General features: G+C 45.2%; 1 protein-coding gene across 8 annotated transcripts in view; it reads left to right on the forward strand.

The window, feature by feature from the left end:
• Positions 1–16295, forward strand: part of BNIP2 (BCL2 interacting protein 2) — a 107158-nt gene that overhangs the window by 32604 nt on the left and 58259 nt on the right. For 7 of the 8 annotated variants that reach the window (XM_029574395.1, XM_029574396.1, XM_029574397.1 and 4 more), the window contains exons 4-6: positions 1719–1786; positions 3162–3344; positions 8314–8490. In XM_029574395.1, the coding sequence (XP_029430255.1) occupies positions 1719–1786; positions 3162–3344; positions 8314–8490 (428 nt within the window). Of the gene's footprint in view, positions 1–1661; positions 1787–3161; positions 3345–8313; positions 8491–16295 lie in introns of all 8 variants that reach the window. The other variant, XM_029574402.1, reaches the window with a different exon arrangement.

Consider the following 16295-nt stretch of genomic DNA (forward strand, 5'->3'; position numbering starts at 1 on the left):
CCGTCGACATTGGCTGAGCTGCAACTTGGTCCTCCTTACACACTCTTTCCAAGTATTATCGTCTGGATGTGCAGACGTAGGAGGACACAACCTTTGCACGTGCGGTTTTGACTGGGCTGCAGGCAGCCTCTAACCCTATTCGGGAGTAGCTTGGGTACATCCCACTGGTCCTGAATATATCTGTCTAGATGCTAGGAAATGAGAAATTACTACTTACCTAATAATAATTTCCTTTTCCTTAATCTAGACAGATGGATTCAGCTTCCTGCCCTTGGCTGACGAATGATTATGGTTGTCCTGTCTGGTTACGTGTTCCACAGGTTACTGGTAAGTGTTCATCCAATCCCTAGATTAGTGTTCTATGTTCTTTGCCTGAGTTTAGTGTTTCCTGTCAGTTGAATACTGAAATAGTTATCTGTTTTTAATCAAGTTTTTGCTAGTCTATCCACAGTTGGTTTTTGAGGAGAATACTGGCAATCTGATGTCACTGAAGGAGTATATATACTGTAACCTCGATTTGCTCCATCTCCATCTGCTGGTAGAGGTGCATAACCCACTGGTCCTGAATCCATCTGTCTAGATTAAGGAAAAGGAAATTATTAGGTAAGTAGTAATTTCTCATTTATTAAGCTGCGGTATTTTCCCCAGGAGTAAAATACCGCCAGGGAAACTACCGCAACTTAACTGCTATCCTGCCACAATTCTTGTTCTGTTTGTTCACTGCTTTCACAGTGTCCTGCTTCTATAGCAGCCTTTCTGTTTGTTTGCTAATGCTGTGTTTATGGTTTTACTGTGCTTAAAGTTTCTTGTTTACTGTTATGCTGCCATGTGGTGTTCAGCCTGCACATTCTCTGCTTCTGTTCTATTCAGTGCAGCTGTGCTCTTTCTCTCTCCTGTACCCTCCTCTCGGCTCACACTCTTGCACTTCTCACACCCTCTCAGCTCTGCTGCTGTGGCTTTGCCTCCTTTTTCTTTAGCTATCAGGGCCTGAGGAACACTGCTAGGCCTTCTGTCCCAGCTTCACCTCCTTTTCTTCAGCTGGTTGGACCTTGGACTCCTATTGCTTCCTTCTCCTGGTGTGCTTATGTATTTGAGTTTATCTGTCTGCTGGGCCCTCTGTGTTACATTAGTGTTGCAGATGGACAAACCGAGTATACAAGTACATTTCATAGCAAAAAACACACTAAAAATACATCTAAATCTTTAGAAAGCTGAAGCATGATCTGACTGATAACCAAATCATAGGGCTTTGCACTGCCAGGTTGGATATCCACATTTGATTACTAAACCCAGCTTTTGAGACTGGCAAGGGCTTGAAATGTAGCAGCAGCATTCAAAACCCTTCAGAAGAAGGAAGTACTACCCATTGGACATGAGCAGCAACTGGTTCAAGAACACCCAAATTGGGTTCAGAAGGGAGCCAATGTCTTTGTCCCTCAGAGGACTGTAGCTGCAGTGCTTGAGCTAGATGGGAATGGGGGCAAGAAAATAAGAGGAGAGATGAGTGAAGACTCATGGCACTGTAGCTTTGTTTGTGCTGGTTCTGCTTAAATTAAGTCTACAGGAGCAGGAGGAATACACCAGGCACAGGTATATAATTCTGTGTAATAATGTGAAGAGCAGTCTGTTTCAGCAGGATTGCCTACATGTGTTGTTTTCAGATCAAGTTTAAATGCATTATAGAAGCCTGAGCACGGTGTGTGTGGTACTATTTCTAGGCCCCTACCGGAGGATGACCACATTGAGGGAGATTTCTTAGCATCAACTGGAAGAGACAGCCAGTCAGGTAAGGACCACATATGCTGCATGAGTTTGGAATAGATTTATTTCAACTGGGTTTTTTTTTTCTTATATTTTGATAGCAATATTAATTTATTTAGACACTTTGGGGGTAATTTTCAAAAGGAGTTACGCATGTAAATGTAACTACTATTGTAGCAATTTCCAAAAGCCATTTACTGGAGTAAAGTGCACTTACACAAGTAAATCCTATGGACAATTCAATGGCATATATTATAGCAATTTTCAAAAGCCCACTTACTCAAGTAAAGTGCATTTACTCAAGTAAAACCCTGTTTTACTCGAGTAAATGCTTTTTAAAATCAGGCCCTTAATATACAGTTCCATATCAAGATCACAATGGTTTACAAAATATAACGTTTATAATTTTAAAACAAAAATTAACATAAAACAAATGAATTAATCCAGTACAAATTAAATTGCATACAGAAAACATAAAATACAAATTATGCCACACAGAGCAATATAAGATTCATGATACAGAAAATAATATAACTAAGAAATATTTCAGATATTGATCAGCCACGCGTGTAAAAATCAGACTTATGCACGTGGCTGGGCCCTGCGTGTGCTGCACGCACTTTCAAAAGGGCCCAGCCATGTGCACAAGGGCAGGGCACTGAAAAAGGGGTGGCCTGGAGGCATGTGGTTTGGGAGGGGTGAGACAGCGGCCATTAGCCGCTGTTCCGGGGAAGCGCGTTCCAGCAGCTGGCCGGCATGCATAACTTCTGCTCCGACGGAGCAGTAAGAAAAAAAAAATGGGGATGGAAAGGTTTAGGTTAGGGATTTGGGAGGAGAGGGGAAGAAGTAGGAAGGGTAGGGTTAGGGATAGGAAAGTTCCTTCCCAGTCCGCACCTTAATTGGAGCGGACTGGGAGGGGAACTGTGCGTTGCCGCACGTAGTTAATTAAAATTCACCTCCCCCCGCACGTGCATGCGTGCATTTTACAACCGGGTGCGCATGGGCTCACAGCCATGAGATTTTGTAACATGCGCATGCGCCAGGAACTGCACGCCATTGGACGCACGCGCGTGCGTGCTCGTCCTTTTAAAATCGATCCCATTGTGCACGAAAGTATAAAGGAGCAGCAGAAAACTGCTGGGCCGAAAAAGATATAGGCCTAGAATTAAAATGAAAAATGCCTGCTCTGGAGGACTGTAATCGAATCTCATTCTTCACTTTTTGGTTTTCCTATTGGTGATTTGTAGTATAAATTTAAAATTCTACAACTGTCTATTTTTCAGATAGCTTGCCTGTGTTCTTTCTTCTATCTGGCATTAATTTAGCATGAATATCCAAAGACTTTTGACCATTTAGAACAGAGAGGGCGAGCTACCTTTTTTTTTTCTTTTTTTTTTTAGTTCCAAATCCACTGGAAATGAACGGAAATAAGAAAAGCAAGAAAAAACTAATTGCTCCAAATATTAGTTTAACACTGGACCGCAGTGACTGTTCCATTCCATCCGAAGACTGTGAGAGTGGGGAACTTGATTTAGATGAATTGGATACTCCTTCTGAGAACAGCAATGAGTTTGAATGGGAAGGTAAACTTTTTATTTTAATTTTTTTTTTTTTTGACTTTTCACTTTGCTAAGTCAGATTGTTTGCTTAAAGATTGTTCTGTATATACAGGTAAACATGACTAAAGCTCATGGAAAGAGGAGAAAATGCAGGGTCTGTAAGATTCTCGTGCAGGGCTTCCCAAATCTGTCCTGGTGACCCCATAGGATATTCACTATGAATATGCATGAGATGGAAACCTGGAATGACAATTCAGCTCATCCTTATTTGTTGTGGTTATGCTGAAAACTCAACAGGCTGTGGTGTCAGCAGGACATGTTGGACAGCCCTGTTGTAGAGTTAATTTGAGAGTACTGACTTGATCTCAAGATTTTTAGTAGGTTAAAACAAAAGTTAACTCCTATCTCGTTGCGGTCTAGATGCTACGTAGAAACAGAGAAACATGATGGCAGAAATGGATTGTATGGCCTGTCTAGTCTGCCCATCTGCCAAACTAATTTAACTGGCATACATCAGGATGGGAGTCAGGAAAAACTGGACTGTAGCAGGATTCTCTAATCGAACAAATTTGCAGCACTGAGCATAAAAACTGCATGTAGTAGGCTCTCAAACAGGCCGATACAGTACAGTGCCCTCTGGCGGAGTGCACTGTTAACCCGCGTTAACCTGTGTTTGGATGCGCGTTTTCAACGCTTTACCCCTTATTCAGTAAGGGGTAAAAGCGCATCAAAAACGCGCGTCCAACACCCCCCCCCCCCCCCCCCCCCCCCGAAACTAATAGGGCCCGCAACATGCAAATGCATGTTGCTGGCCCTATTAGTTATTCCCGCGCGATACAGAAAGTAAAATGTGCAGCCAAGCCACACATTTTACTTTCAGAAATTAGCGCCTACCCAAAGGTAGGCGTTAATTTCTCTCGGCACCGGGAAAGTGTACAGAAAAGCAGTAAAAACTGCTTTTCTGTACACCCTCCAACTTAATATCATGATGATATTATGTCGGAGGTCCCAAAAGTTAAAAATAATCAAAAATAAAAAAAAAAGTAAAATCGGCTCGCGGGTTGAAAACTAGATGCTCAATTTTGCCGGCGTCCGGTTTCCAAACCCATGGCTGTCAGCGGGTTTGAGAACTGATGCCGGCAAAATTGAGCGTCGGCTGTCAAACTCACTGACAGCCGCCGCTCCTGTCCAAAAGAGGCGCTAGGGGCGCGCTAGGGTCCCTAGCACCTCTTTTTACTGCGGGCCCTAATTTGAATAATCTTCTTTTCTGAATCGCGTGCCGGGAGAGTGGGCGCTTGCCCGCTCTCCCGCGATTTTTACTGTATCGGCCTGAAAGAAATCAGTAGCAAATCATATATATATGTGTGTGTTATGTTCAACTTTCTAAATTTGGTGGTTAACATGCTTCAGAACTCTGTTTTTCTCCCCAGTAGTGTTCTAACCCCTTTCTTGTGCCTATGAAACAGCAACTTGAGTTTTTCATTGTGAATAAAATTTATGAAAGGAAAACCAGCCAAATAGCAGAGAAGAGATGCGACTTTTTTTTATATAAGGCTAATATATGTTCTGAGGTCCTGCAAATGTCACACCTTTATATAGGGGAGAAGAATGTAGGATAAAGCACATTATTTGTTACTTATTTTAGTTACATGTAAAGGGATATTTACTATAAAAATGGGAAAAAATAGATGGTAAGGATAAAGGAAAGGAATTAAGGGGGTGGAAATTTAGAAGTATGTTGAGGGACTGATGTACTTTTAAACTCTGCTCTGTGTGCCTGGTTTGCTCTTCAGGAGCTTCTCCTTTTGATGGCTCCAGTTTTGTAAAAGTGACCGTAAAGGGTTTCTGTCTTTCTTTCTCTCTTCCCCCTCTTGTTTTTTGAAATGCTGCTGTTTTCATTTTCCCAGAAGGATAGTTTTCCTTAACAGCTTTGTCTTGGAGACAGACAACTAACATGCAGTAGGTTTTTGCCCCATCTTGTGGTAAGATCCATGCTACAATCATTGTTCTTCAAAATAAAAAAATACAATGAAAAAAAAATGGAAACCAAATTCTAATCATGGTGTAGAAGCAAAATAAACATCTACAGATTGCTCTTTCAGTATAATTTCTCTACCTTGTGATTTGGCTTATATTTGCTGATCAGTTCTAAATCATTTTATCTGCATGTCTGCTGTTGATGACCTTAAGCATGCTTACTATTGCTTCCTCTATAAATCTGTTATCAACCTTGCATCTAGCTCATGGAGGCATTATCTGCTTTTCATCTTACTGTGACACTCTGAATGATCTTGAAATTAAAAATTTTGAAAGCTCGCGTGCTATATATATATATTTTTTTTAAATCAATTTGAAATCCTAACTATAGGCAACAAAGAATTAAAAATTGTAATGTATTATTTTTCCCTTAAAACTGAACCTACATCACCATGTTAATTTTAATTTGCAACAGCATCAGAATTCTGCTTTAAAAAAAAGTCATTAAAACTCTTCTTCAGGCACTCATTGGGAAATGATTTATACTGATGTATGTATATTGGACTTGGCTTGTGTTTCTGTAAGTCTCTCATGTCTTACAAGAGCTGTTTCCAAAGTTTTTAAATGCATGATCATTCTTTTCCCCTCTCCCGTCCATACAACATTTCTCATGCATAAAGACTTTCTCTCTTATACCCAGTGAAGCAGAGCTGGCAGAGATTAGGGTGGAATGTCTGATATTAAGAGGTATATTTTCAAAGTTCATTGACCTTGGCAGAAACTTTGCAAACCAAAACATTTCATCGATTTGATTTGCATTGGCTTCTCCGAAAGCATTGCTTTCCGTTAGTGGCCCAATCAATTTGACCCAAAATCCTGCCTCTAATCAGGGTGTTTCCCCACAGGCTGAGTTTATTGAAATGTCAAATTATGGACACAGGAAACTAAGATAAAATTGACAAGAGTCCTTGGTTTTCATTTTCTTGCAATCAGTAATCATGACACAATAAACCAGACTTTGAGGAAAGGTTTAATATCACGGTTGTTGAGCATGATTATTTGGCATATCTTTGGTTGTAATGAATTGAATACAATTTGGGAGTACAATGAAATCCTCTTCTAGCAATAGAAATCTTTTTAGTTTCTCTTATTCTGCATCCTGACTTTACGTACCTTTTAAAGACATGATCCATTTTACAAGGCAGTTCTGGAACAAGAAAAGCCTACCATGCAAACTGTATTAAACTAGCAATCTAGAACTCTTTTTTTTTTTTATATATTTAATGAAATCTCTAAGGGGTAGATTTTAAAAGAAGCGCGATCAGCCTACTTTTGCTTGCGCATCAGACTCAAGCAAAAGTACGCTGGATTTTAGTAGATACGCGCGGAGCCGCGCGTATCCACTAAAATCCTGGATCGGCGTGCGCAAGGCTATCGATTTTGTATAGCCTGCGCGCGCCGAGCCGCGCTGCCTCCCCCCGTTCCCTCCAAGGCCGCTCCGAAATCGGAGCGGCCTTGGAGGGAACTTTCCTTTGCCCTCCCCTCACCTTACCCTCCCTTCCCCTACCTAACCCACCCACCCGGCCCTGTCTACACCCCCCCCTTACCTTTGTCGGGGGATTTACGCCTCCCAGAGGGAGACGTAAATCCCTGCGCGCCAGCGGGCCTGCTGCGCGCCGGGCCGCGACCTGGGGGCGGGTACGGAGGGCGCGGCCATGCCCCCGGGCCGTAGCCACGCCCCCGTACCCGCCCCCAAAACGCTGCCGACACGCCCCCAGAACGCCGCGACGACCGGGCCCGCCCCCGACACGCCCCCGACACGCCCCCCTCCGAGAACCCCGGGACTTACGCGAGTCCCGGGGCTCTGCGCGCGCCGGGAGGCCTATGTAAAATAGGCTTCCCGGCGCGCAGGGCCCTGCTCGCGTAAATCCGCCCGGTTTTGGGCGGATTTACGCGAGCAGGGCTCTGAAAATCCGCCCCTTAGTGAACATTTTAATTCCCATTTCTTTTTCTCAGAATAAAAATCTCACATACAACTTTTTTATTGAGCAGCATAGGTTATTTAAAAATCAGCTTAAAACATACATTTGTATTCTACTCTTCCCTGATTGGCAATGTAGCCCACAACTGCATCTAAAAAGATATCAATGATATAGAGAGAACTATTTTGTGCACTTAAGATGATTTTAGCTAGTTTCCCAGTTAGAAAGTGAAAGATCTGTACTCCCTTGATATAGTGAACTATGAACCATATGCACTACCTTTTGTGCTTTTGGAAGCAATGCTCTATTTATGGCAAAATAGGATGGTAGGGGCGGGGTTCCATTTTTGATTGGGCAATTTAATTCTGCTTCTTTGTACTTGCTGTTCAGGTGAGAGCCAGGCCTGGGATCTGGTGCCATGGACCTTCATTTTCAATGACTTACGATTCCCTCCGCCTCCCATTTTACATCCCCTCTCAATGTTTTCATTTAATTCAGTCATTGGAGAAGCAGTCCTCAGCAAGGGGCCATACACCAAGGTTCCTTCTACAACTCTCTAAATATGGCCACTAGGTGTCGCCATTGTGCAATGACTCTGATTTCCTTCACACACTCTCTAGCTTTCCACCAAGGGATGTGAATGCTACCCCCGAAGTGTCTGCTGTCCTGGCTGACCTGAGGAGCAGAAAGTCCTGAGCTGATAAATTGAACCCAGATTCCTTCAAATGCAATGTGCAGTAGTGCCACTGGGCCAGCCCTAGAATCAGTGTTTTATGGGTTTTGCTGTATTTGAGTAGATGATCCAGTTGTGGGGTCTCTCTTATGTGATAGATCAGTCTTTTAGAAATTTCTTACAAATATCTCATGAAGAAGTAAGATTTGATAGTACTGAGACCTGCAAACATTGATTGAGGTGAGAGGTGGTGGGAACATCTCTATTTTGCATGCTGTTGCTATAAATGTCCAAATGGATAATGAAGTGGTTCAATAGCAATAAACAGTGTGCCATGTAACAGTATTTCTTTTAAAAACAGATGATCTTCCAAAACCAAAAACTACTGAGATCCACAGAAAAGGGTCCATCCCAGAGTACACTGCAACAGAGGAGAAGGAAGACATCAGGCGCTGGCGCTTGTTCAGGATTGGAGAGCAAGATCACAGGGTGGATATGACAGCAATAGAACCTTATAAAAAAGTTATAAGTCACGGAGGTATGGCTGAATGAAGAGATTTCTTTTATTGGTGAAAGAATGCCTTCTGACAGATTGGCTAATTTGGGGATTTAAAAGAGGTGATAGTGCGAAAGTTAAACACCTGGGGCAGATCACAGGGTGACCTAATTCAAACCACCTACAGAACATTGTAATTATGCTTCTTCATTAACAAATCAAACCCTAATTCAGCGTTTCCCAACTGTCTCTTGGAGGCACACCTATTAGGTAAAGTTCTCAGGATTGCCACAGTGAATGTGCATGAAGTAGAGTTGCATACCCTGGGTCTTCAGTGTCTAGTCTTCTCATGCATACCCAACACCAGTTGGGTGTGCCTCCAGGAGACTGGGGAGGGGGGGGGGGGGAATTACCCTATCTGAGCTATCCTTTTTCCAATCCCTTACACCACTAGTTATTCTTATTCAGTTTGGAACCCACTTAAAGCAGCAGCATTGCCTTAATTTGTTTAAAAAAAAAAAATCAACTTGCCTACTACTCTTATTCTTAGGTTCCCCTCTTTTTAGCCTAATATTTTTATTTCTTGTTTCTCTACTTTTTTGAAAGATGTGTACTTGATTTATGAAAATGAAGTTCCCATCACCACCACCTGTATCCATTCTTTAGCTCTTCATGCGATGCCTGCTGGAGCTGGAATGAGCACAGCAGTGATTTCCTGACATTCAAAATACTGGGAGTAGCTAAACAGGATTAGTTATAAAAACTAGAATTCTAGTACCTTCTCCAAAATGGAATTAAAAATTCAGAACAAAGGAGGACTATTAACATTGTTTTAATTGCTATCTGAATTGTTTTTAAATATGTCAGTAGTACTGGCTGCTTTAAAAATTAAAGTGCAAGAGAATCTGGAAGTCCTTTCTGTTTTCAGCTGTTTTACATCTCTCTCCACCACCAATTTTAAACTGAGTGTGTTGAAAAATAATTGCACTTTTGTTTGAGTAGAACACAGAGCCAATAACTTGCTATAAACTTGCAAAACATCAGCTGCAGCCTGATTCTTTTGTGCCTTGCATTTGATTTTCAAGAAAAATGTATCCATGATCCACTAGTTAAAAACTGGCTTAAGCTAATTTGGTGAATATTGTGACAGATTTTGACTAGGACACCCTTATTCAGAAAAGCTAGAAAATGTGGAGTACTGCACGTGCAAGACAGTTCTCCGAGGACAAGCAGGATGGAAGCCCGCACACGTGGGTGACATTGGAAGGAGCCCGGCATGGAACTTTAATCTCAAAGAATCTAGAACTTTCAAACATGCCCTACTGAGCATGTGCAGCTGTAGTCATCACCCTGCTCACTAGGCAGAGTCCCTCGGGCTCTCTCCTTTTTTTTTTTTTTCCCTGCAAAGCCGTGTGGTTGCGGCAGCCATGTGTCTCATGATATTCAGCTTTAATCTCTCCTCAGTTTTTCCAAGTGATTTTTTTTTTCTAGAGCTGCAGCTCTTTTCTTTCCTTTACAGTAATTTTATTTCTTTTCTTTCCTCTTTCCTTTGTCTGCCAGCCACATGGCAGGCCTTAGTTGCTGTGCAGTCTGGCAGAGTTTTTCTATCCCTTATTTAAAAAAATTTAAAATACTGCACCTGCAGTTTTAGTATCTGTGTCCTCTCCTTGTGCTGTTTTGGTACATTTGTTAGGTGCTGGCAGGACTGACTGAATGCAGTCCATGGGTAATCCGTGTAGGCCATTGAGCCTAGGGACTCGCCTGAGTTCTAACCGGACAGGAGTTTCATGTCGTTTCACCGATCGATCGGCATTGATGGAGGTTCAGACAGTGCAGAGATTGAGGACCACACTGTTCCTTTGGTGGGGAGAGCTCATCCTCCCCACATTCAAAGGAACTAGTTTCCATGGGCAGGGGCCCTGGATGACATAGCCTCCCCTCCTGCTTGCCTGTGGTGGCAGTGCAGTTTCCTTGTGAGAGAGAGTGAGTAGGATCCTGGGTAAGCAGCTTGCTGCCGCAACTTTGGTGCCATGTCCAGGAACAGTTGCCCATGCACATCTGTGACCAGCGCACCATTGCTCTGACGCATCTGTCAGGACCGCATCAGGGACCAGGACTGCCAATGAGCACCATGTTCACCCTTGATGCCTTTGAGGTGCCGGGGTACCCTTGATGCCATCATGGTGTGTGTCCACCTTCGATGCTGTAAGGGTCTTTTGTGCAGTAGGCAGCTGTAGACATGGAGTCTCAATGCACCGGAGTCATCGAGTGCCTTGTGCCTCGAGCTAGCTGAGTAGTGGCACCAACCTCTGTCTGGGACCAGGTCTGCCATCAAGCACCATGGTACCCCTTGATGCTATCGGAACTGCCCTCAATGTCAATGCTCCTCCATGCCTAGGTGCCTTCATTGCCACTCTTGACAATATCGAGCACCACCAATAAGGTACTGGGATCACCATTGAGCAACCTGGTCATCCCCGAGGCACTCGACCACCGGGGCTCTTGAGAGCCCTTGATTGCCACTGAAGCCCTCAAGCGACAGGGATTTTGGCCTTGAATGGATCGAGCACCAGGGTTTCCATTTTAATCAAGACACCCTGGTACACCAAGGCGTCCAGGCGCAGTGGTCTGGTGCCCTTGAGGCTCCTTGGAAGTTTCCTGACGGGGCATTGAGGGACACTGTGCTGTCACATCACTGGCCTATGGCAATTGGGCACCATGAATGCAGATGATCTCAGGGGGAGGGGCATTGGAGGCCTCACCTGGATTCGTGCACCATTGGTGTTTGAGCGCTAGCGAGGCTATTGTCAGTCATGGCCGCTGGCGAAGGACATCATCGAGCTAGCAGCATCGACGTCCTCGGACGCATAGGTGACCCGAGGGGAACAGTCAATGGCGCTGACAATCATCAGTTCCTCTGGGAACCAATGAGGCATGTTGGAACCATGTCAAAGCTGCAGAGCCTCTGCCTGCAGGTGCCCCAGGCATCCTTGGTACCGCTGGGCCATCAATGCCTTTGGGCACTGTGGTGCTGCTGGACTGAGGTCTGCAGGTGCCTTTGGCACCGGGGATGGCGCTATATACCATTGAACAGATCAAGATTTGGTCAAGTGACATGTAAGCACTGGGTGCAGCATTGTTTGGTGCCCTTGATGTGATACATCGTTGGGGAGTGCAAAAGTGCTATATATTTACATCTACATTTATTAGGTTTATAGACCGCCTAACAGAATGTTCTAGGAGGTTAATAATGAAACATGCATAAAATAATTGACAGTAAAAAGAGAACATAAAATGACATTAAAAAGCATAAAAGAATAGTAAATTAAAATACTGTTTCAAATCATAAAACTCAAAAATAGGCAGATTTAAATAAATGGTTCTTGAGAAGACCTTTGAACTTTTTAAGAGTTACATTTTCGTATTTCGAGTGGGAGGAGATTCCAGAACATACGTCCAGCAATGGAGAAGGAGGATTCATGTGTAATATAGAGCTATGAGCCTTAAGGGTGCTGTCACCACCTTGGGCACTAGTGGACATGGATGCCGCAAGACACGACCGCAGAGTGCCATGGACTTTGCTGCTGTCGTTCCATGAGGGAAACTGTGATGAGCAATTCCCAAAGTAGTTTCAAGGGCTGTGTCTAGCCTCTTGGAGTGTTATCATGGACTGAAGGGGGCCACTCCACAGAATGCCACTCACCACCATGCCATACCCAGAGCCCCAGTGGTGCTGGGGATGCCGTTATCAAACTTTTCCTATGTGTTCCACTCGGAGTTACTGTAACAGTAGAGTGCAGCGTGCATGATTGGGTAGCGTAGGGCATCTAATCCAAGCGACTCGATAGGCAGCATTCTCCTGTCTGTACAGTTCTCAGCCATGCCAGGGTTCTGCCATTGTCGCATCAATGTCTTAGCCTCCTCGTCAGTTCTGTACCACAAAGTGCTGTGGAGCACTGGTGAGGAAAAAGTGTCACCACACACTGTGATTTACCTTTTGACAGTGCGCAGCCACAGACTCTAGCAAGTGGTGCTCGGTCCTTTCTGTGCTGTGGGATTCTACCCACAAGCACAGTGAGTGGGGGTCATAGGTGTGCCTGCCATCCATAGGATGGGATACCACTTGTATGAACACTGGTCAGCATGCTTTTACAGCAGAGGGCTCTATTCTCAATTTGCCCTTTACTGTATTGGTGTGCTTTGTGTGTTCCCTCATGGCAAACACAACAGGTTGTGGGCTGGTGTTAATTTCTGAGAGTAAAATATGCAGCTTGGGACAGTATAAGGGGTAATAGACACGGGTTGGAAACGTGCGGCCAGTAGTGTGGTAAACTGTGCGCTTGGCCTATTTAGTGAGAAAGGTTCTAATCCGTCTAATTGGTGAGTATGCCTTTCAACCTATCGCCATTCCATGGCTGAGGGAGTTGGGGGACAAGGAACCCTGCAATAGAGGTGCTGCTCTTTGGTTGCTGTGGCTTGCAAGCTATACTTCCCCGTTTTTAGGGATAACCCTGTCTGCGAACAGGGGAGTTCTGATTCATGCAACGATTGTTCCATTTACCTGACCACATGCTTCCTTGGGGGAAGTGTAATCATGGCTGAAGTATTCATATCTAAGCCAGGTTGCTGGGCAGTCCTGTTCCGAGATCACACTGCCCTGCCCTGGTACCCTTAGGGCAGGGGTGGGCAATTCCGGTCCTCGAGGGCTGCAAACCAGTCGAGTTTTCAGGATATCCTTAATAAATATGCATGAGAGAGACCTGCATACACACTGCCTCAGTTGTATGCAAATCTATTTCATGCATATTCATTAGGGGTATCCTGAAAACTCGACTGGTTTGCAGCCCTCGAGGACCGGACTTGCCCACCCCTGCCTTAGGGTTTCCAGGCTGGTGGTGAAATCCTGTTTGAGTGGGGTTTGCACTTGTGGCACCCCGGCTTCCTGTCTTAGTGGAGTGTTTCTGGATTTCTTCCCTGTGGAATTTGCTCTTTCAGCTGTTCCAAGCAGGCTGAGGGCTCTGTCTCTGTGGGTAACTCCCCACTGGAATCAGCAGTGAGTTATTCACTTGGGGATGTTATGCAACCTAGCAACTTGTGCTTAACCCAGCAGTCCAGTGATCTGCCTCCTTGTGATCTTCACTCCTTCCGACTTCCGGTTGGAATTTCGTGGGGGAAGGGGAGGAAAAGCTAAGACATTCATGCATATCTTACAGGTCTATCCAGTAAAGTGCGGCCACGTTTACCCCGCTCCTAACCCGCGTTCTACTCACTTTCCGGCCACGTTAGCCCTTCCTGCGATCCACAATCCCCTTTAACCTACTCTTACCGCGTCCTTAAATGTCCGGGTAACCCCTTCCGCACGCAGCATGTATATTAAATGTAAACGAGCGAATTAGCTATTCCCTACCATCCAGTAACGCGCATCCTGACTATCGCTATTTTACCCTGCCGTTTTGCCGCGCGTTTAACCTGCTAACTTACCGCCTACCCTTACCCCTGCGTTAGAGGCAGGGGTAAGGGTAGGCGGCAAACTTTCCCCCAGCCCCTGCTCTCCTGCCCTGGCCGCGTCCATGGGTGCTGGTCTCCGGGGCAGCCCCAGTCCTCTCCCCTTCTCCCGAAGCAAAAAGCGAAAAAAAAGTAGCAAGAGAGCGAGGGGAGAGAGGACGGGCAATCCTACGCTCGGGATTGCCAGTTCCCCCTCCCCTCCTCCCGAAGCAGGGCGCGAAAAGCAGCCTTGCTCCGGGAGGAGGGGAGGGGTGACTGGCAGTGTAAAGCGACGAAGCGACTTACTTTTTGCAGCTCCCCTCTCCTGCCTCCAACTGCCCGCGAAGATGGACGCCTGCACGGGCGAAAGCGGCCCCTGTTCGTGCAATTGGGCCGCTCAAGGCGTGACGTCACGATGTTTGGCGTCACGGCATGTGACGTCACGTCTTGAGCGGCCCAATTGCACGAACAGGGGCCGCTTTCGCCCGTGCAGGCGTCCATCTTCGCGGGCAGCTGGAGGCAGGAGAGGGGAGCCGCGGTCGTCCTCGCCAATGTCCGGAGGGGGGCTGCAAAAAAGTGAGTCGCTTCGTCGCTTTACACTGCCAGTCCCCCCCCTCCCCTCCTCCCGGAGCAAGGCTGCTTTTTGCGCCCTGCTTCGGGAGGAGGGGAGGGGGTTCTGGCAATCCCGAGCGTAGGATTGCCCGTCCTCTCTCCCCTCGCTCTCTTGCTACTTTTTTTTTTTTTTTTCGTTTGTTCCGCTTTGGTTGCTTGCTTCGGGAGGAGGGGAGAGGGCTGACAATCCCGAGCGTCGGAGAACTGTCCACTTCCTGGTACCTGTCATTTGAAATGACAGATACCAGCGTGGCCGTGAAGAGTTAGGCCCGCGCACCCTGGTTACTGTATAGGCGCTCTATACAGTAAAATGGGTTGCGCGGGCCTAACGCATCATGGACGCTTCTTAGACGCAGCTTGCATTTGCAAGCTATTTACATACAGGATCGAGCGGTAGGTGAGCTGCATTGTGCGTGCGGCAACCGCGGGTGCACCGGGCACTAACGCAGCTCTTCCTACCGTTCGGTACTGGATTGACCTGTTAGTGAATATTACAAGGAAAGACACCACTTTTTCCCCTACATTTTCACCAAGCTCTGGCCAATGCTGCCTTTGGGCAACCTAGTGACGTGAGAAAAGCTAGTGTCTTCCTGCTCACCTGAACTATTCTGTAGATAGGATGGATAGCCCTGCCCTTGACAGTTTGCAATGTGGATGAGCTTCAAGCCTAACATATCTCCTTGCTCAGGTGTTTGGATTAGCGATCCCATTCAGGGATTGCCCTTCATCCCCGGAAACTCTTGACTCTCCTGCTGGTTAACTGTCTGGTGTTTTGGCACGTAGGGTCTGTCACAGACTGGGTAAATGTATCATCGGGTCACGCTAGAGAGATAACGTTCCTGGATGGAATAAATGATAGCTTTATGGAGCAATTGGTTCAGGAACCGACGAGAGAGGGAGCAATTTTAGATCTAATTCTCAGTGGAGCACAGGACTTGGTGAGAGAGGTAACGGTGGTGGGGCCACTTGGCAATAGTGATCATAATATGATCAAATTTGATTTAATGACTGGAAAAGGAACAGTGTGCAAATCCAAGGCTCTCGTGCTAAACTTTCAAAAGGGAAACTTTGATAAAATGAGAAAAATTGTTAGAAAAAAACTGAAAGGAGCAGCAACAAAAGTAAAAAATGTCAAAGAGGCGTGGTCATTGTTAAAAAATACCATACTAGAAGCACAGTCCAGATGTATTCCACACATTAAGAAAGGTGGAAAGAAGGCAAAACGATTACCGGCATGGTTAAAAGGGGAGGTGAAAGAAGCTATTTTAGCCAAAAGATCTTCATTCAAAAATTGGAAGAAGGATCCAACAGAAGAAAATAGGATAAAGCACAAACATTGGCAAGTTAAATGTAAGACATTGATAAGACAGGCTAAGAGAGAATTTGAAAAGAAGTTGGCTGTAGAGGCAAAAACTCACAGTAAAAACTTTTTTAAATATATCCGAAGCAGAAAGCCTGTGAGGGTGTCAGTTGGACCGTTAGATGATCGAGGGGTTAAAGGGGCACTTAGAGAAGATAAGGCCATCGCAGAAAGATTAAATGATTTCTTTGCTTCGGTGTTTACTGAAGAGGATGTTGGGGAGGTACCCGTAATGGAGAAAGTTTTCAAGGGTGATGATTCAGATGGACTGAATCAAATCACGGTGAACCTAGAAGATGTGGTAGGCCTGATTGACAAACTGAAGAGTACTAAATCACCTGGACCAGATGGTATACACCCCAGAGTTCTGAAGGAACTAAAAAATGAGATT

Source organism: Rhinatrema bivittatum, chromosome 13, assembly GCF_901001135.1.
Source record: "Rhinatrema bivittatum chromosome 13, aRhiBiv1.1, whole genome shotgun sequence".
NCBI classification, from domain to species: domain Eukaryota; kingdom Metazoa; phylum Chordata; class Amphibia; order Gymnophiona; family Rhinatrematidae; genus Rhinatrema; species Rhinatrema bivittatum.